Raw genomic sequence first — 21602 nt, forward strand, 5'->3', positions numbered from 1 at the left:
TCACTCATTTCATCATACCATTCTTGTCGAGGAAAGATTCATCTGGTAAAAGAAGATATTCAGACACACTATGCCATTGCTTTGCTATCAGCTGGTGTCAACACAAAGCCAATAGCTTCGCCTACCTCATGTTTTGCAGATCCCGGCTGCATCTCCTCTGTGGGCAGTGGTGACAACTGGCTCCAGGCAAATGTGGGCGCTTTCTCTGAATTTGCAGAGCTAAAAGAATTGCTGGCAATCAATCCAAATTTCTCCAGCGTGAGTGTTTTGTCTTAGCTGTCTGCTTCAACTTTCAGAAACTGCCATATTCTAGCCAAGTCTTTGGCCATTGCTTCTCGTTGACTGGTAACTTACTCTCCCCCCCCCCCACAGCTCCAATACTTGTCCGAGCTGACTCCTTCTCAGGTGGCAACACTAGTCCTAAGGTTAGGCAGCTCAAACGACACAGACACGATTGATCAAGTCTTTGAGCGGCTTGACACTGGCAACGCCCTGCAAAATGTGGACCAGTTCCTGACAAATCTAACGCTTACTGGAAAGGTAAGCCTTTGCTTTTTAAACTTTCAAGGTAGGATGGTGTCAGACATTTAACCAGAAGTGTACAAACTAACCTGGGCACGTTGGCCTCTTCATCAGTGCAGCATGTGTGAATTCTCCTGTTTCCTAATTTGACAGATCCCAGTATTCCAACCTGCTGTGAGAGATCGCATCATGAACAGGACTTTTATCATCATCAGTCAGCAACTGGCGCACTTTAGCACAGACGACTTTTATGTTTGGTTCAATGTCAAGCTGACTTTTATCCTCACAAGCTTCACCCCAGAAATGCTCAGGATTACAACTTCAAGCATCAATTGCATCAGCTACCGTGTGGTGTAAGTTGCCATTTGACAACGGCCACTCTTACATTAGAGCGCACTTGGCATAAGAAGCCGAGTATAAAGTTTCCTTTCCATCTTTGCAGGGTAAGCGGCCTAGCCAGTGTTTACACTGACATGACTCGTGATAGACAGGCAGAAATCGCACAGATACTGCTGGACTACCTCAAAACATCCGCCGCCGTCATCAATACATCAGGTAACTTTTTCTTTAAATTCTTATTAGTTTCCCTCACTATACCTTTACATTTTTCTTCAGACACGGTATTTTAAATGCTTATAATTTATAATATTTTGCTAATTCAAATGTTTGAAAAACAATTATAGTTTGTAGACAAGGAATTCAAGGTGATTCTCAATGGATTGAAACAAACTTCGGACCATTTGCTCACCTCACAACATACTTGGATTTGAAATTCTTTAACATTTCTGAGGTAAGATATATTTTTTATATATTGGAAAATATTTAAATGATCATCTTGTAATGTTTTTTTTTAAGTTTTCCCTCTCAGAAATCTTGGAGGGTTCTAACTTTTTCATTACAGGTGCACGCACACTGTGAGAGACATAATCTAAAAAAAAATCTGGAATTGACAGTGCATGATTCTCTAAAATATTGAATTTGTGTGCTTCTGCTGCATCTTAGTATTTGCACACTTGTCCATCAGCTAGAAATCTCACCCTCAAAAACTTATTAGTCCACTTTTCAATAGTCCGCCTTTGCTCCACTTATTTTCCAAAATTAGAAGCACCTCTTTGATGTTGTTAGCTGCATAAAGACGCCTTTCCACCCCATCCAATCAGTAATACTTCAACTAGTAACATGGCCAAGACAAGAGAGCATTCCAAAGACACCCCAGACTAAATTGTAGACCTTGAAAGTTTAAAAAGGCAGCAGATTAGTGAAAAACGATCCACTGTTAGGAAATTTAAGAAAATGAACATGAATGTCAATTTCCCTTGGACTGGAGCTCCGTGCAAGATTTCACCTTGTAGGGCATCAATGATCCTAAGAAAGGTGAGGACTTAGCACAGAGGATCTAATCAATGACCTGAAAAAAGCTGGAATCCCCTTTTCCAAGGTATCTGTTGGTAATGCAATAAGCTATCATGGTCTGAAACCATACATGGCACAGAAGGTTCAATGCCTAAACCAGCTCATATCCAGGCCTGTATTAAGTTTGCCAATGACCATATGGATGATCCAGATGAGTCATGGGAGAAAGTATGTGGTTAAATGAGACCAAAGTAGAACTTTTTGATCTTAATTCCACTCGCAATGTTTAAAGGAAAAACGATGTGTACCATCCAGGAACACCATCCCTACAGCAAAGCATGGGGGTGGTAGCATCATGCTACAGAACAGTTGCACTGTATAAATCACAGGATGACCATGTATTGCTTGCAAGATTTTGGGGAACAACCTCTTTTTCTCAATTAGAGCATTGAAGATGGGTCATGGCTGTCCCAGCTGATAGGATAACCAGGAAGCGGCTCCATAAGAAGCATATCAAGATTCTGGAGTGGCCTTGCCAGTCTCCAAACCTTAATAGAAGTAGATAATCTTTGGAGATAGCTCAAATTCTGTATTTCTCATTGACAGCCCAAAAACCTTACTGATCTTTGTCTTTGTGGAAGAGTGGGCCTTTGTGGAGGAGTGGGCCTAAATCCTGCAGTGTGTGCAAACCTAGTGGGAAAACTATAGGAAACATTTGACCTGTGTAATTGCAAACAAAGCCTACTGTATCAAATAGTAACATTGATTTTCTTAGGTGTTGAAATACTCATTTGCAGCAGTGGCATACAAATAAACTTAAAAATCATACAGTCATTTCCAGATTCTTTTAAAATGATGTCTCTCACAGTTGGCATGCACCTAAAAGGTTAAATTCTTAAATTCTTCCATGATTTCAAAGTCATAGAACTTACAAAATCGCTTGATGTTCAAATATTTGTTTGCCTTACTGTAACCATATATTGTCACCAAACAAGAAAAACAGAACAAAAAAAAAAACACAGCAAATAAATCACCTTCTTTCCCTTTGACACTGCATTTGCATCTTTTTTTTTTATCACTCTTCAAGGTGGCCATATTGGACTTCATTTCCCCTGCTCAGATAGCTGTTTTACTTCTTGAACAAAAGAATCTGTCAAATGAAACTCTCGTCATACTTGCAATCACAAGACTCACCAAGTCATCTTCTGTAAACGACCTTGAGTCTTTCTTTGACAAATTTGTTAATGGCTCCACAAAAGTAAGTATTTAATTTTATTAATTTTTATCATACCTGAATAACCTGACACTAATTTCTATACATTTGTTTTGCTGCAGACTCTGGAAACACTCAGCCCCAGATTGCTTGACTTCATTCTGAACACAACATTAACATCTTTAGTTCCACAGCTGTCTGGTCTAAACGCTGAGGGCTTCAAGTTGTGGTTCCAGGTTTACTTAGCTCCTTTTCTGCCAGGTGCTAACAGTAGGACCTTTGAAATAATCTCAAGAAACATCAGTTGTAACTCCTATCGAGAAATGTAAGCAAAAATGATTCAAACCATTTAAATAATGTTATTGATTATTTTAAACAGTTTGGTAAATAAACACCTTTCCCCCTAGTGTTAAAGGGTTTGACAACATATTCCATCATCTTACTGAGGCTCAGTACCAAAGTGTTTTCAAGTTTATTTTAGAATATCTCAGAGGACAAACTTTATCAGGTGAGTTTTTCTCTTAACTTGTAATTCAGTCATTTAGACTTTTCAACATGCTGTTATATTTTAAGAATGCTGTGTTATAGCCTATTTCTTCAACAGATTTCCCTCAAAAATCATCATATTGTTTTCTTCTTAGGGTTATCATGCGTTACATCTGGAATGGATGACAGACAATGGCTAGATGATAACTTTGGACAGTTCAGATTCCTGGCCTCTTATCAAGATTTTATTTCCCTGAAAAAGAATTTCAATGCAGTGAGTAAATCTTTTAAATCCTTTAGTCACGTTTGATTTAGTCTATTTCCACTCCTTATATGGATGATGGCTTACCTAAGAATTTACAACTCAGTAAGTTGATGTTTACTTGCAATATGTTTTTCTTTTTAATTCTCAGGTTGAAGTTGCGGATCTTCTCACTGTCAGTCAGCTGGGGCAGCTTGCAGCAACACCCTCACAGCTAACAAGCAAGCAAGTTGTTGCAAAAATTATGACAGCCATCAGCCCTGCTGAATTTGACGTTTTCTTTGACATCGTTTCACCAGCTATTGAGGTAAACAGACTTCAACTTTTTTTTTTCCTAAACCAAGAACTGTCTGTTTTTTAGTCAAGTAAATACAACTAGGTAACATTAATGCACTACCAGATTGTTAGCACTCTTTTTCTGTTGGGGGGTTTCTGCCTTTCTCTTATCTTTATGGTCTTAAAACCATAAGAGTAATACACTTTTAAAACAATTCACATTTTAGAATGATCCATGGTCATTTATGATTTTACTGATACAGAGTACATTTCTTTTCAGGCACAGTCAGCCAGCTACTCTGTTGATGTGAAATCTGCCTTCATCCAAGCAGTTTTTGCCAGAGGAAATCTTTCCTCCTCAGCTGTTAATGATGAAGAGTTCCTGCACTGGCTCACAGTTAGATTAAGCCCTCTCTTTGTCAACCTGTCCTCAAACCTGGTGACCCCCTTATTCCAAATTGGAACAAGTAGAAACTGCAACGGGAGTCAAGAGTTGTGAGTATCGTTCTAGTAAAAATCTCCATGTTGGTAAACTCCATCATGGCCCCAGAAAAGTAATGTCTTAGAATTATTTAGTATTTTTTAAATACTTTTTTATTTGATTTATCTTAAATTAGGATTAAACTCCTGGACACACTAAAGATGACATTCACGACCAACACTGAAAAGGAGGTTTACAGAAACATCCTCCTGTTCCTTCAAGGTTTGGAGATAAGATAATGTGGAAATCTCATGTTCTGTGCTTTTGAATATGTAACATTACAATATTCTTTCTAGTAATTTGTTTGCATGCAAAATAATACATGTTTTTCTGTTAAAGTTCCAGTCCCCCTGAAATGTTACAAGAGTGGAAGTTTCTACACCTATTTGAAAAGTAGTTTTCTGAGCTTTGGATTTCCAAATGTGTCTACACTTGTGTCTCTTTTACCAACAACACGCAAGTCAGAGGTGAAAAATTAAACTGAAAGTTTATGTGCAAGTATTTTCTCAGATATGTGCTTACAATTAAAGAGATTGTTTTTTTTTTCAATTCCATTTTCAGCTCCTAAATACCATCAGTCCAGCAGAACTGAGTCACTTCCTTAGTCAATCCAATGTGATTGATGACCAGTTGAGTTTATGTGATGTCTTTAACAACTACAACAACTCTCCTGCTTTCCTGGAAACTGTATGTTGGACTTTTTATCTACTTATTTTTTTATTTTAATATTTTGGACTGGAATATTTTAAATCTATTTGCCTGAGTGTAATGAACTTTTTGTTTTTTTAGGAGAATGTTCCAGATGATGTGAAGACAAAGATTCTCCCCTGTTTTTGGCATACAGCCTTGGAAATTAACCAAAAAGTTGAAGTTGACTTGTGGTTGGAAGTACGGCTAAAGAACTATCTGAAATTCCTCACTAAAAATCTCATTAGTTTTACCGAAGTGAAGAACGCCTCGTGCTATGGCTTCCAAAAATTGTATGTTTTTGTCACAATGCTGCAGAGCTAACCTAATAAATAGCACAAAGTTGGATTCTCACAACTTTTCTTTCAACAGGGTGTATTACTTGGGAAACATTTTCATATATAGCAGCTCTGATTTTGGACGAGTGGATGTTTACGCGACCATCAGAAGTTACCTCAAAGCCAGTGAGCAAATTTGTAAATAATTAGTGGATCATTAACACGTGTTAAGACTTAATGGGTTATATAATTAGCCTTTTGATGGTTTTTATTAAATATAAAAAATCATTAATATTGGAGGTGTTGCTTTTTAAAGTTGACATTTTTTCATTTCTTACCAGCCTCTGGGACCAGATGTTACAATGCCAGTGACCCAAATTTAAATTCTACTGCCTGGTTTGCCAATTACATTGGCAATTTTGTCCCACTCATAACTCTGGAAGACTTTAAATCATTCGTCTCCACCTCTCAGGTATGTCAGTATTTCATGCATCCACTACACATTTAGGGGAGATTTTAAATAAAGACTGAATTGGATTAATACATCTTGGTTTTTTGTTTTGTTTTGGGTACAACTTAATAGTTCTGATAAGTGAAAGACTTCTCTATTTAAATGATAAAAAGAAATTTGGAAGAGCACAGTAAAACATAATCACATTGGTTCCAGTCTGGAACTCAAAATTGAAGCTAACTTGATTAAGACACCTCCTGATAGAATTGTCATAACAAATGTACTAGTCAGAATTTCTTAACTGAAGTGATCGCTCTGAATCACCAGTTTGCTGTGCAAATGTAGGATGTATCTCTAATGTCACCATATGCATTTGAAGGTCAGTTGGTCAGGCACAGAATTCCACAACTCATCATTAATACCTGTAATGTTGGAGGAGGACCTACCGTAAATGTAAACTAACGGTAATGCATTAAAGGACTTGTTAATGACGCCAACTGTTTTGTTTGTTAGATGAAAATGTTTTTGGGGGACAGCACCAATTTGAAGCTTTTTAGCAGCACACCAGTTTCACAAACTGTTACCAGCTACTACATCACAAAGCTGTTTGAGTTAGACCCAACCTTCAACCTACTAAAGTGAGTATTAATCTACTCAGTGAAACAACACTGTAGTTCTTCATTTTTAAGCCACGGTTGCTCTCTGTTGAGCACTTTGTTTTTAAGATATCGCAAAAAATATGTATTACTTTTTATAAGACTTCCAGACTTTTTCTTCTGCTCGTCCAACATCCCACTTTCGGCATACACTTCATTGAGTCAAGCTGAGGCCTTGGCCATCTTGGACAGATATCAGAAAGTCTGTAGTGGGACAGTTGACACTCAGGTAACAAACTGCATTTTTTACATGCAGAATTATTTTTTGTTCAATCTACTCAACAATTAATTGTGTTAGCAAACAATAGGGTTTACTTTGATTTTGCTAAACCAGGCCAGACACTTAAAGTTTTAATGAAAAAATTTAAATACTTGCTGAATTGTGTGGTTAAAAATGGACATTTACATGTTTATCATGATTAAGATTTGTCTTTATAATAAATATTACTACATAGACACAAAATGATCTGTTTTCTTACATAGGTTACAGTTGCTCTGGCATCAAACATCCAAACGGTGACTCAGCAGACGCTTGTGAATCTTGGCAATGCCTCTTCAGGATTGTCCATCAATCAGATCACCTCGATGTCATCTTCAGTGCTGATTTCCTCTTTGTCCACCCTGGGCAGTGTGACCACCTGGAGCACCACCCAGGTCACCACCATGATTCAAATCCTAACCACCTCAGATTTCAAGGTAAATACAACAAACTGCATAATTTCCTTGACAACTATGTGAAATATTTGATACTTTGATCACTTCAGTCGGTTTTGATGAGAAAAAAAATAACCTGTGGCAGATGTCTTACTAAATATGAAAATATTTTACAGTTTAACAGTTCAGCCTCCCTGCTGTCCCTTGGCACGCTTGTTGCTGGAGTTTCTTCAAGCACTATACAGAAAATTTCTGCCACTGTGCTTTTGCAAGCAACTACCAGCACCACCTTTGTCTCCAACATGTTGCTGGCTTCAACAGTTACCCAGAGGACATTCGTCCAACAGGTACACATTTATGTATTCTTGTAAAGTTCAGCCATAACCTTTTTAATCAATGAGAATAGTAATAAGTATATATATTGGAATAACAGTAACCTTCTTTTTTTTTTCTCAGATCATTTCTCTGAACACAAGTCCAGCCATGATAGTGGTAAATGTTCCTGATATCTTAGCAACAGTAATCCCACCAGCATTGCTGGTGTTTCCTCAGGGGACTGCAGACTTGAACGTGCTCAACAAAAAAATATGGACTCCTGAACAGGTCAGCTATTTGTTTCAGCTTTTCAGAACAGTACACACCAGCTAAATATTGATGGGTGTGGTATAATGTATTCATGTGTCTATGTAGTTCCTAGGAATGATGTCACAAATTATTGAAAAAGGTATACTCTTGTTTTTCAGTCGTCCTTGTTCTTTGGACTTCTTGCTAAAACAGCATTTGACATTGAGCAGTAAGTTAAAAAGTCCCCCCTTTCCCCTCTTTGTTATGACTTTTCATTTAGATGGCAAAAAGGATAACTGTCCTTGTGGTTTGTGTGTGTGTTTCAACACAGGCTATCTCCATATGTGCTGCAAGGCTTCACCTGCAGTGGAATTCAAAACATGAAAAAATCCATGATATTGCAGTTGATCCGTGCCTGCAGGCCAAGAAATAACAGACCTAAAGTTCTTCTGAAAGAATCCCAGGTAACATGTTTCATATCATTTCATGTCATATCTGACTTTTTTTCTTTTGATATGTGTAGATTACATACATCATAATGTTGTTTCCGTTGTATCAGCTGTATGTCAATTTTTATTATGACATTGTCATCTACAGCTGACTTGTATGTACAACCAATTACGTGGAAGCCTCTCCCAGAATTTCACAGAATACCCCCCAGACATGCTTCTCTACTTTGAGTAAGTTTGTTGGTTCAGCTGAAAAACTCTAGTTTGTATTTTTGGCCTAAAAACAGTAAATGGATCAATTTAATGTAATTGTTTTGTCAAAAAAAGCTTGCTTGCTGATCTTCTCTTTTCTTTTTTCTTTGCTCCTGATCCATTACAGAAGTCAAGATATCCAGAAAAACAACTGCAGGTCATACTTTTCTGAACTGGGAGCTGCAGACTTCTCTGTGGTCTCCAGTGTTCTGAACAAAGCTCCCCAACTGTTCCGTGAAGCCACAACCTGCTTGGTAAGCATCAATCATATGATATTGCTTAGTGTATGCAATTTCTAAAAATGTGTTAAATGATTTCCTTTGGTTTTTGTCTGAGTGTGTGACATTTTTTTCTGATCTGTTTAGGGTATAAACAGTAAAAGCCTGAGCAAAGAAAACGTGGAAGTTCTTGGGAACATGGTGTGCACTCTGGATGGATCATATATAGAGAACTCTGATCCTTACATTCTGGAAAAACTCAAAGCATGCAAGGACTTCTCTACCAGCCAAGTGGCTGCCATGGAGACTCTCCTGCTTTCAGGGAACACACCATATGGGTATGAACATTACATTTTAGTTCAGTATAAAAGTATAAACAAAAAGATTGGACTATAGTGTTTATACTTCTATTAAAAAAATGGGGACGTTACTAAAATCCACTTTTGAGTAATGCAGTCGACAAGAAGTTAAGACTGTTGGTTAAAAATAATTAACAACATGAAAAGCAATTTGTTTTACACGTTTACACAATTAATATTCTGTTCCTTGCCTGAAACTAATATGGTTTATTCCATAGAAACACGTTAACCTGGAACATACAAACACTAAAAGACCTTGGGATCCTGCCACTGTATTTAACAAGAAATTTTTGGAGCCAATTCACAAGTGTAAGTCTGTAAACAGATTCATCCCTTGAAATTGTGTTGCCAAAATTTTTTGAAAAAAATGAGTATCCGAACATGTTTTTCTACTTTTTCAGGATACTAAGAAACAATTCTTAAAGAGCTTTATGCAAAGTCTGAGAAAAGAAAATACGGAGAGGACTAAACTGAAGAGCCTGTTTAAACAGATAAGCTCTCTCCTGGTGAAACGAACCGCAAGTATGTGTAGTTTAAAATCATCAATTAAAATAAAGATAAAATAAATAAAAAGAGTAGTAGTTAAAAAATAGTTAGGTTGGAAAATTATGACTCATTTCTGATGTATCCAATGACTATGATGACAATTGTGGTTTAATACCCATATATTAAATTCTTCAGTGGAGCCAGTTTAGCTCGTGCTGGTTTGCGGCGCCTTCCGTCCGTGAAACCCGGGTTTGACTCCGGGCTGCTCCCTGTTCCCTTCTCTACCTCTGCCGGTTCCAAGCCCGGTTTGAGAAGGTTGCGTCTGGAAGGGCATCCGGCGTAAAACATTGCCAAATTTACCATGCGACTTGTTCGCTGTGTCGACCCCTGATGGGAGAAGCCGAAAGTGGAAGAAAAGATATTAAAGTCTTCAGTAGTTTTAACATGCTAAAATGAAACAACAAGAAAAGCATTATAACTCTTCAAAAGCTTTACATTAGAGACATTGTTTGCATATTTATATAGAATTGATAGAGAGCACTCTTAAAAGGTCACTTTATTTTTTTAAGGCTGCACGGTGGGCAAAATCACTCAAGTGACGATAAGTGACGAGTCCTTCCCATTTGGCTACGACTTGGAGCAGTTTGATTTCTGCTTGGATGTTCCCATTTTAAAGGATAACCTCGAATCTATCTGCCAAAAAGTTGATGATGAAAACTTCCAAGCTGTCATTCTGAAGAAGCTCAACCAGGTAATTTAGAAAAAGAGACTGTTTTTGATAAACTGAAATAAACGTCCATAAGGACATCATCAACAAAGTGGTTCGTTCTGTCTGTGCCCATGTAGATTTTGCGTTATTGTAACAAATCACATCATGAGATTAATGAACATACTTTGTTTTTTCAGGCATTCCCCTCAGGAATTCCTGATCAGGATGTCCAGATGCTTGGTCCAGTGTCCCGTGCTGCATCACTTGACGACATCTCTAAGTGGAACATCAGCACTATTGACACCTTGGGAGCACTCATGAAACCTGAAGATGGAACTTGGACCACAGGACAGGTAACACAAGATTGATTTAAAGTTTTAAAAACAAAAATTACAAAAATATTAACATACTTTTTTTTTTTTTTTTACTTAGAGCAAAACAATCATCACTAAGTATCTGAGCATACCCGGCAACTCCCTGGGAACCACCGAATTGAACATGATTAACTCCTACTTGTGCTCGCTAGATATAGACAAACTGAAGACCATCAATACAGAAAGTATCAGGTTGGTGTCAGCAAGTTGACTAAATGCAGACATTCATTGTGTGTATATGTAACACTGGGCTTAACTTTTGTCTTCCCTTTCAGAAATGCAAAGATACTCAATGTGACGGATTGTTCACGTGAGCAAAAGAGAGTTCTTTATGAGATCACTAACACTTCCTTCAGAACATACCGTAAAAGCTCAGCAGGCAACTTCTACGATTTAATCAAGGGCTACTTGGGTCAGAATCACATTTTGATTTAGAGGTTTATTTGCCATCAATGAGATGTACTGTCATTTACTTTTTGCTTTTACCTTTGAAAGGTGGAGCGCCTCTGGCTGATGTCAAAATACTCTCAACACAAAACATCAGCATGGATATTGACATTTTTAGGAGTCTCCAGCTTGATGTAATCAAAGTAAGGATTATAAAAAACAAAAAAAAAAGCAAAGCGGTCCTTTTTTTATTCTGTTTTTCTGAGTTTCTCTGTGTCACTGCAGCTAATGAATTTTCCTCTTTAAGTGTCAGGTTTTTTTTTAAAGTAACTATATGACCAAAATTTTTCTTAATTACCCCATCTTATCATAAAAATAATTATACATCACAATCTGTTACAAGAGTCAACAATCTACAGCAAAAATCTTACAAGTTGTTTTTATCTGCATTGATTCATTCAGTTTGAAATTTAAGAATTTCTTAACAGTTCTTTTCATTGTTCCACTTTTGAAACACAGGCTTTGACTGTGGACAATGTGCAAGGCCTCATGGGTAACAGCCTAAGTGATCTAAAGTTGTTTGAAAATGACCCCATCATTCAGACCTGGGTCAATTTACAACTACAGTCAGACCTGAACAGGCTGGGTCTGGGCCTTATCAGCAACAGGACGGAAACCACCACTGCGTCACCCAGCTCAAACGGAAATACTGCATCTAGCAATGGGCCATTAGGTACTACCACTAGTGGTAGCAGAACCAGCACTAGAACTAGCACTGAAGGTAAGACTTACTTTGTTATACTAGCATTTGAACTCGAATGACATTTCACCTTTTTGTCACACATTTCTCAGAGCATAAGAGGAGGTAGAAATTTGCTTCTTAAAAAAATTGACATTCATTCTCATTGAATTCTGTTCTCCATCTCCTTGTGGGATAAGAGAAGTTGAGCTTAAGTTATTACGTTTGTTTCTAAATATTTGTGAAAGGCAAAATACTCTTTTAAATTAATTATAAAAGTTGCCATTTACCTTTCAGGAAACTGATTTTACAGAGTTCAGAAAACTACTGTTTTTTTTCAACAGTAGTTCAAGGAAACAACATAAATACATACAAGAAACAACATAAAAATGAACTATGTCATACAAATAATGTGCATACAAAAGCGATGAACAACAATACATTTTGAAAACAATAAACATTGAGTTTTTATTGGCTGCATTTGTATACATCACTACTTCTGCATTTATTCATAAATATAACATGATATATAATGAAATGGATAGACCAGCCTGTTGACAGCAAAACTCTGAAGATTTTCTTCCTAAAAAAGGTCAAAATTGTGACAGAAGCATTTTTTTCCCTCCAGTGAGTCCGTGCTAAGGATAACAAGACAGTGTATAAACAACCACTGATAAAAAATAAAATAAGTCACTTGTGAGGTCAGAGGTCAGGTGAAATGAGTTTAAATTTAAAACTTTCTTTTTTCCAGGTCCATGCATATTTAATGGAGTCAAGCACATGAAATCATCACCATCCTTGTTCCTGGCTGCTCTGCTGATGGCTTTACAACAAATACTCCTGCAACCAGCTGAAGTCAACCCATGATCACTGAGAGCTAACAATGCTGGTTTTTCTTCTTAATGTTTTTTTCTTCTGCTTGCATCTTAAAATTTCTTTAAAGTGCATTTGTAATGTACTTTGATAACATTTAACTTTGATAATTCATTTAATCATTTTTTCTGAAACTATACTTTATTTTTATTTTTACACTACTTATTTTGAGATACTGAAAAATCTTTAAAATCATACAAAAATGACAATCTACAAAGATTCTAACAAATGAGAAAAAAATTAATTCCTCCATTTTTATGTAATTTTCTTCTAAACTGTATTTTCCCACAAATTTAATAAAAGCTCATGCAAATCCAATGTGGTTGTATTTAAAATTGTGTACATTGAAATTCAACACTTTATGTTGTGTTATAGAGCAGCTTACGTGCTAGAAGTCTTATTAAAGATTTTATCTATGTTTAAATTTTTTTGCATTCTGCAACATATTTGTTTTTATGTATATAAACATAAATATACAACAACAGCCTAAAAGAAATGGTTGAGTATTTTATAAAATTACCCATATTTTCACGTGCATGGGTGCACCGGGTTGTAATGCTAGGTCTCAGTTATGGGGGATTTCAGTGTTTGAAACATACAAAAGGCGCACCGGGTGTTAAGGCGCAGGCTTACCAGTCTCATTTTCACTGGAGGCCACATCCGCTTAGTGGTTGTCCTCAAAGGACCAGATATAATTTATACATGTAACTAAATTTAATGAAAAGTAAATGTAACCACTCCTTAATGTTAAATAACTCATTATTTATTTACAACTTTTTAAAGTGACAATTACAGTTGCATAGAAAACATATATTTGCTTGTTACTCTAGCATAAATTCTTTTACATTTGATTCTGTCAGGTTAGATTATATGGACAGTGTTTAAGTCCTAATGTATAGTTGCCCAATCCGATATTTCAAGTCAGATTCCCCCTTGATATGAACAAATACATACCAATTTTTATTTTTTATTTTAAGAAATTAAAAACTTTTATGCTCTCGTTGGCCACATAAAATGACATGCCGGGCCACATTTGGCCCGCAGACCTTGAGTTTGACACGTGTTTTAGAGCAAACATTTTTTTTTTTTATTGTTCTCCCTAACTGCTCCCGTAACTGCTGCAGGAAAAAATCTGAGTTAGTTTTGATTTATTTTTTCAGTCATAATACAGCATCTAAAAATCCATCAATCCGTGTAGCTGATAGCTGCAGTTTAAACAGGGCTAAAAAAAAAAAAAGTTTAAACAGGGCTTCAGCCATTTTGTGAACAATGTTGTGTGGGGACCTGAGGCCATGGCAACTAAGACTCATTGGAAGTGTTGATTCCCACACCATGAGTTAGGGAGCTGTGAAGAGAAGTGACTCTCATGGTGTTACAGTTATGATAACCTTGTAATGCAGCCGATAAAATGTCAGCTTCACTCTCACCATGGCGCTAAGAATTGCGCTCCAGCTGGCACATACTTTTCTCTCCCTTTCTCACGCCGTCTTCTTCTACGCCCCACAACTACACATAGGCGCACCTCCTCATAAGGTGCCCCCGACAGTTTGGAGAAAATTTAAGACTTGTAAGTGCGCCTTATAGTCGTGAAAATACGGTATGCTGAAAGATATTAACCTGGAAAGTGACTTCACAGAACTAAATCCCATCAATCTCTGAATCTGCTTTTAAAATTTTTAAGAAATGTAAAGTTTGACATTACTGGTTAAAGTAAAACTTCACTCACAATCTCTGTAGAAAGAACAGCACAGTGGGACCCAAACTTAAGCCCCCCTGTGGCTACATAGCTATGCAGTAGCACAAAAGGTCTTGCCCAAGGAGCTACATGGAGTAGTGTCTGTGTATATCTCATTTAAAAGGCATGTAAGACACGGATGATGTTTAGACATCGGGTTTATTTAAGAGCGATACAAAAACATCTGTAATCACATCTCTACATCTGGGTCCATGAGATCATTTACAGACTTTTCCAGTATGATGAGCTTAACTCCTGCGGCGGGAGCTGCATCTGAATAACGGCTGCTTTCCTGCAGTGCTTCCCTCTCTCTGTAACCCAGTTTGACAACTTGCTGTCCGGCATTAGTCCAAGATGGGGAAAAAATAAAAGAAAATAATCAGAGGGTCTTTTTTTTTTGTACAAACATGTCACAAAGTTCATCACCCCCGAGCAGCTACGGCCTACCCCATGTCGCAGCTGCTCTCCATTCTTTACCGCCAGCTGTACTCCCGGGGGCCGGCTTAGCAGGCTCGCTCACTCCAGCCCCATGGGCCCTGCTACAGACCGACGCCCTGTACAGGGTGTACCCGATCTTCGCCCAGCAGTAGCTGGGATACAGTGTCATGTTTACAGAGAACGAGAACAGACCAAGATGCTGGAACTCGGAGAGATCACGGAGACTAGTTTGGATAACAGTCACAGTTTATTGTCCTGGGGGAAACTGGTATTCAGAAGTTTGTATTCTGTGGCTGAAAGAGGAATCAGTGATGACGTCTGTGGAAGTCGGGAGAGAGCGGGTCCAAGTGAGTTCAGGTTGCAGTCCAACACGGTGAGTGGTGTAATCCACGTTTTGTTGTGATGCAAAGTCCACACGTGGAGCCAACCGGTGGTGCCTGTCCTGTGGTATGATGGTAGCGGCTTTGCATTGTGAAGTCGTGGCGTGGCTGGAGGGAGAGTCCTCGGGAAAAAATAGACAGGGTGTTGGTATGTGGACTCAGCTTGGCACAAATGGTGGTAGTTCCTGCAGACAAGGAGGTGGTCGTGAACATAAAAAAAGGAGGACGAAGATCTAGGCATAACTACATGAAATACTAGAATTACAAGAGACCAAGTACTGCACCATAGAGGGCAAACAAACTGGTGATGAATACTGGAGCAGGTACATCCTAAAACCCTTGTGCTATCCTATGGGGTCCAGATGACCCGATCCTTACATTGATGTGTTCTCCCTAGCATGACACAGGTGTATAAAGGTGGAAAGATTTCATGTAACCCATGAACTCCAGTGAAGATCACAAATCATTGAAGAGAAAAGGTTTAGTGCAGGTCCAGATGACCCCACTCCCAATGTTAAAGTGCCTAGGATAGCACAAGGGTTAGATGGGGGTCAGAGCGGTAGTGCTGATGAAGTGAGTGCCGACAGCTGAGTCCAATTAAGAATGGGGAAACCCATGGCTGGATTCTACCCGAAGAGGAAAAGAAGAGAAGGGAGGCGGGGGAAAGGAGTAGATCTTCCAAGGCAGTGTTTTTTCCTAAAAGATGAAATAAAAGTTAAGTTAGAAAATTTAGAAACTGTTTGATGTTTGTTCGTTGTGGTTTCAAGACGTTTAACAAGGACGACTCATTGTGCGCTGAGACACTGTCCCTTTAAGCCAATGCATCATGGCGTATGGCGTATACTTGTATAGCGCCTTTCTTCCTACAAGGACAAAGCGCTTTACAGTCACGGACCCATTCACCCAGTCACACACACATTCACTCACACATTCACACACTGGTGGCCGCTCCGCTGACAAACACAGGCGTCCGCCTACCACCAGAGGCAAGGTGGGGTTCAGTGTCTTGCCCAAGGACACTTCGACTCATGGGTGTGCAAGGCGGGAATTGAACCTGCAATCTTACGATCATGGTTCGACCGTCCTACCGCTGCACCACGGCCGCCCCCAAATGGGAGATGTAGTGTGAAAACTGCCGCAAAAGGGCAGAAAGACTCACGTCTCTGAGCTTCATTGTTTTGTTCACTTGTTCCACGGTCTGACACCGGATTCTGATTGGTCAGACTGATGACATGTGATTAAGCGTTCAAGAATGATTGGCAGAGACAGTTAAAGGGGCGGGACTTTTCCTAACACAGTTATAGCTGCAGCTAAATCGTGGTACCGGCATTCTTACCAAAATGTGTTTGTAAACACAAAGAAATAATAATTTTACGATCTTTTATATTCTTAACTACTCAGTGTTTTATCAGGGCCTGTTTGGATGAACACAGAGCTGATTTCCTGGAGATGGGAATTGTTAAATCAGTTAATGAGGCCAATCTCCCACGGCACACTAGTGTGCCGCGGCACACTGTTTGAAAAACACTGCTCTAAGGCACCATGACATACAGTGTGTGGCAACACGAGAAAACGGGTTGACAACGCCACCTGGGGCTGCTGAGCCCCAGGAAAATATTTTGAAGTAAGGCAGGTGCAGGTCCTGCTCTAAACCAAGGCAGAGGCTGTGGTTTTGTTTTAAAATATAATTTATTAGGATTCAGTTAAAAACAATGTTAAGAAACCTTTTAATAAAACAATCCTTGATAAAAGTCAGTTAAAAATGTTCTGGAGGAGGAGCTTACCGAGGTGGCTAAAAACAGCGTAAAGACAATGCAAACACCCTTTTGTAAACCACTGCACACGTGAGGGAAACCACACAGCACACTGGGACCCACCACCAGACACAGCAGTCCACCACCTCGGCCTCCTACCTCCTGAAACAAGAATAAAATTGGCAATATCAATAAAAGACACACAATTAAAAATAAAGATTAAAAAGATGATTAGTGTTCCGGGGCGCTGGTAAGCCGCCCAACCACCGCCGATCAGCTGGTGGGAGCCGTCCACAGTCCGGTGAGATGCCGCAGCAACGAGGTCTCCGTGAGCTGGGCGTTCGCTCCAACCGGTTCCGTCGTGGCGGGGGTGGGACCCGGACAGAGAAATCACCGCAAAAACGATAAAAGCAAAGCAGCAGCAGCGGGCTCCACCAATCACCCTGTGGAGGCAAACCAGAAAACATGCAGCAGGGCATTACCTCTGCAACCAGAGGACATGCAGGGCGAAGAGGCACACATCGCACACATACCAGTCAGTGGGGGATATCACCAGGAACCGGAGCGATGCGCTCCGTTCCCATTTCGCCTCCACCCCAGTCACAAGCCCACCGGCTGTACGACCTGGAGTGGTGACATCCACGGCACTGCACTTCCAGGTGCAGGAACCCAGGGAGGCAGTCTCAGGCAGGAATGAGCAGAAGCCAGCTCCGTCCCGCTATATAGGTGGCCTGGTGCTAATTAGCAGCACCAGGACTGGAGTGCCTACACCTGGGAGCCCAATTAACTCATCCTGCTACAAGTGGGTTAAGAAAATGGATAGATGCAAGTTCAGGACGTAAACGCTTGGATCGATGCTCCATATTAGATTGTACTCCACCCGCTGATCGCAACACGTGCCCAAAGCTGAGTCCCAGATTGGTTGACCTTGCCAAAGTTACGATATTTAAAATCTGGACACGCTGCAACACTCAAATCGCGCTACTGCCTGACCGAACGCAGCTTAAGGGTTTGTGAAATTTGTCTGTGCAACTTAGCCCGCGATTTATCTAAAGTAGATTGGTAAATGTGCAACATCAGCAAGTTTAACTTAAAAAAAAGAGAATTAAAAAAAATTTGAATCACATCACTGGTTGTTGATTTACTTTTAGTGCAGCTTTACGAATTTTTCTTTGAATCTACAGTATGTCTATAAAAGTAATACAAAATGTTTTTTCTTAAAGAGAAAGTTAAGTATTCCCTGTATTTTAAAGGGGGAAAGTGTTCTGCATCAACACACTGTGTAACAAGTGTATTCTCATAATATATAACTGAACCAATACAATGTCATGGTTATATGATAATAGAACAACATCGTTACGTTTTTGTTTGTACTGCACCTTTTAGAAAATGTTAAGAATGCAGCAGCTGAAGTACGTCATAAAGGCTTGACATTGCATGTGAATGATATCCTCTGGAAACATACCTCAGTTGATGCCTTGTGCCTTTAGCTTTCTTTTGCAAACAAGGAAGATACTTTCAAGTACTTGTATACAGCACATTAAGGTCATAGAGAAATTTAAAACAACCTGACTGATGGCAACATCAAAAAGGTCAAGAATAAGCTCAAGAAATATCAAAACAATAGTCTTAACGCTCCAATGATTGGTTATCTAGCGTGCCACCACCCTATTTCACAGAACAATAGATGGAACATGGAGGAAAATAAACACACATAAGAAAAAACAATTTTTAATTTAGCCTTATTAGTCATCTTTTACCTAGAACTTATTATGACAATAGCAGTAATATTAGTCATTGTCAGGGCTAAGAGATGAAGTAAACATTGCAAAGCTATAAAAGTGATTTAACAGTGTTCTCTGCTCTGGTTTTTCAACCTTTACTCAGGCTTCCCTGCATGTTATACGCATTTTTCTGCTCAGCGAAGCATGATTAGAATATGTGTCATTGTCTCGCTAACTGCTGTGCCAATTCTCACTAGTGACTTGGCAGAAGTCCAATTATGTATGTATACAAAACGCAAAGAGTTTCAAGAAAGAAGAAACTGAAAAATAAAAAAGAAACTTATGGAGGTTTGACAAATCAAAGTGAACATTTTCTGACTTTGATTTCGTGAATTTTGATGACAAATAAAGGAAAAAATTGATCAAACTAGTTATTGCACACCACAAACACAGAAGAAAAACATTACAAAGTTACTTTATTTGATAGTAAATCATTAATTTTGTGTTTTTTGGTTGAAAATTAACACAGATTTCACCCTGTATAAATTAGACACGTGTAATGGATAACTGCACAGACTCAAAACTTTTCTTCATAACCACTGCTCAAACCTGTGTTTAAATTTCCAACTAAAAGTTAGCAAATAAAAAAGAATTCTACTTTCTTGAATGGGTAAAAATTAGCCATGTAGCTGTTATGAACTCTGTGAGCTTATAGAGGATGGGTCTATATGACAAAAATAACTTTAGAGGGGCTACACCTCCCGAGCGTGAGAAAAAATTGAACTTCTCTGACCTCTGAACAAAAAAAATATGAAACTTACACGTTATGTGACTGCTTTCCTAACTACCAGGCTGATTACTTAACTTGTACCAATGAAGATTAATGCACGCAACGGAGTGTCTCCACTTAAAATATATTGGATGACAGCAAGAAGTAAAATGTTGTTAAGCTAGTTTGATGAATGGGTGTTGGCTGTTTAACTGAAAGAACAAAGAGGGGGAAAGACTAGATTTTACTGACTCGTTTATTTTTTTTAAAGTCTGCAATACCCTGCAGGATGGCCAACTTTTAAGGATGGGCTTGTTGAACTGCCCAAAGGCAGTCATACATATATATTTACTTTGTCATTCAGAATTACAATAAATAATGAATATGAACGATACAGTCAAAATGACAATTTCATTTTAGCAGGTTTAACCTAAAAAAATATATATATATAAACCTCAAATCCACATAAATGTGTAATAATAATATGCATACAAAATAACAAATCTAAATCTTGTGGAGCTTTGCAGTTTTTCCATTTTAAGATACATCATAACCCCCCCCCCCCCCCCCCCCCCCCCGTGCATACTCTTAAATTTGTTACACAAATGCATGTTAAACAAAAAAAAACATGGTCACCATGGTAACCAAGAAATTACCAACAGCAGTCCTACCACTATGTCTGTGAAATCCAATAAAGGAAGAAAGGCAAGCCAGCCTTTACCTGGAAAAAAAAGTAATTTTTACCTGATGAGCAGTGGCAAAACTGGCTTGTATACTCTTAGACCTTTAAGCATAGGTTGTCTCTGCACTATTTTGTTAATTCTTTCTTAGACTCTTACTCTTTCTTTTCTGTCACACATTACTTATGACACCGTCCCTCCAAGCAATGCCAAAGTGCAACACTAGTCCCACTTATCATTCCACCTTGGCCACTCTCTGCTTTAGGGCCATTCCATTCATACTACAATCACTGTTTGACCTTCTTCTCACAGCCTCATACTTTTCAACCAGTTTCCTGCTTAAATGATCCCAACATGAGGCGTAATGTTTTTGGCGGCTGTGGTGGTGGAGCGATTGACCTCTGATAGGTAGATTGCAGGTTCGGTTTCTGCTCTGCGCACCTATGTGATGAAGTAAACCCCACATAGCTCCTTGTGGGTATAGGTTGGCGCCAGTGTCTGGCAGTGGAGCCGCCATCAGTGTGTGAATGTATGTGTGAATGTGTGATAGGGGCCATGACTGTAAAGCGCTTTGGGCCTTCTTAGAAGGTAGTGAAGTGCTACTAAGTATATACCATTTAACATTCTTCTAAATCTGAAGAGGCATAATCTGTTTAAATGTACTTCTTTTTCAAACCTATAAAAGCTGAATACTCTCCAACAGATCCCCCATGAGCCTGAAACCTTTTTTTAAAGTTCTTCAGAGTTGTTTACTTCTTAAAAGTGTAATTTAAAGTTGTGTAAACAGTTTGTTTACCTTTGAAACATTTTTTTTGTGTGTTGTTAAATGACCACTTCACGCTAATGCTTATTGTTTATCTTTGTTGTCTTTCTTTGACAAATGTACATTCAGAAATACCTAACACACCTAGCCATGTATTCTTGTGTGTGTGCAATAGCACGTCTGCTCAATGAAAACTTGAAATTTGTACTTGAACTTTTTTTTAATGTTAAGCTTCTGGGTCTGCCTCTCAAACACAAATTCTTATTTAATTTCATACTAATGAAAACTTGTGGTCTTCCCAACACTTAGTTGTCCTTTCAAGCAGACAAAGATATTGTACTGGGCTATAGCTAAGAATTAATGTTTTAAAAATAGAAAAGACTAATATTTCAGTGCACATGTGTATTTATGTCTATCTGAAAGTAAACCTTGTTTGTGTAGACTCATGGAATACGCCTTTCAAAGTTATTCACAAAGCTTGAGTCACCCTATTCATACACGTCCACAGTGCTCAGATTTTAGTCCCTGCAACACGCAGCAATAGATCACAACCTTAGCTTTGTGATTCTCCCTAATGGAGCAAACTGTCAAACTTTATATGTGCAGCTGCCTAGTTCCGGAATCATCCCT

General features: G+C 38.6%; 1 protein-coding gene and 1 long non-coding RNA gene across 3 annotated transcripts; one reads left to right on the forward strand and one right to left on the reverse strand.

Moving 5' to 3' along the window:
• Positions 1 to 946: 946 nt before the first annotated feature.
• LOC144989197 (uncharacterized) lies at positions 947 to 13047 on the forward strand. Its single transcript, XM_078941397.1, has 33 exons — positions 947 to 1077; positions 1206 to 1312; positions 2963 to 3133; positions 3211 to 3413; positions 3496 to 3596; positions 3730 to 3848; positions 3988 to 4143; positions 4393 to 4607; positions 4730 to 4815; positions 4933 to 5060; positions 5155 to 5280; positions 5383 to 5573; positions 5653 to 5744; positions 5900 to 6030; positions 6523 to 6647; positions 6768 to 6894; positions 7149 to 7361; positions 7496 to 7666; positions 7776 to 7922; positions 8063 to 8112; positions 8215 to 8347; positions 8481 to 8563; positions 8712 to 8838; positions 8950 to 9140; positions 9380 to 9470; positions 9563 to 9683; positions 10217 to 10398; positions 10554 to 10709; positions 10789 to 10922; positions 11006 to 11142; positions 11226 to 11320; positions 11637 to 11898; positions 12608 to 13047. Exons 1-33 carry the CDS (start codon positions 996 to 998, stop codon positions 12721 to 12723), a joined length of 4569 nt encoding a protein of 1522 aa, XP_078797523.1. The 5' UTR covers positions 947 to 995; the 3' UTR covers positions 12724 to 13047.
• A 1675-nt stretch (positions 13048 to 14722) lies between these two features.
• On the reverse strand, positions 14723 to 18539 carry LOC144989069 (uncharacterized). 2 transcript variants are annotated; one of them, XR_013653216.1, is made up of 3 exons: positions 17570 to 17848; positions 17067 to 17479; positions 14723 to 15467 (listed from the first exon to the last, which is right to left on the reverse strand). It is a non-coding gene; the product is annotated as an uncharacterized LOC144989069 (long non-coding RNA). The 2 variants fall into 2 exon arrangements; XR_013653215.1 differs by lacking the exon at positions 14723 to 15467 and having other exon boundaries at positions 16953 to 17479; positions 17570 to 18539.
• Positions 18540 to 21602: the final 3063 nt, after the last annotated feature.

The sequence above is a fragment of the Oryzias latipes genome, chromosome 22, assembly GCF_053564925.1.
Source record: "Oryzias latipes strain Hd-rR chromosome 22, Olatipes_Hd-rR_3.1".
NCBI classification, from domain to species: domain Eukaryota; kingdom Metazoa; phylum Chordata; class Actinopteri; order Beloniformes; family Adrianichthyidae; genus Oryzias; species Oryzias latipes.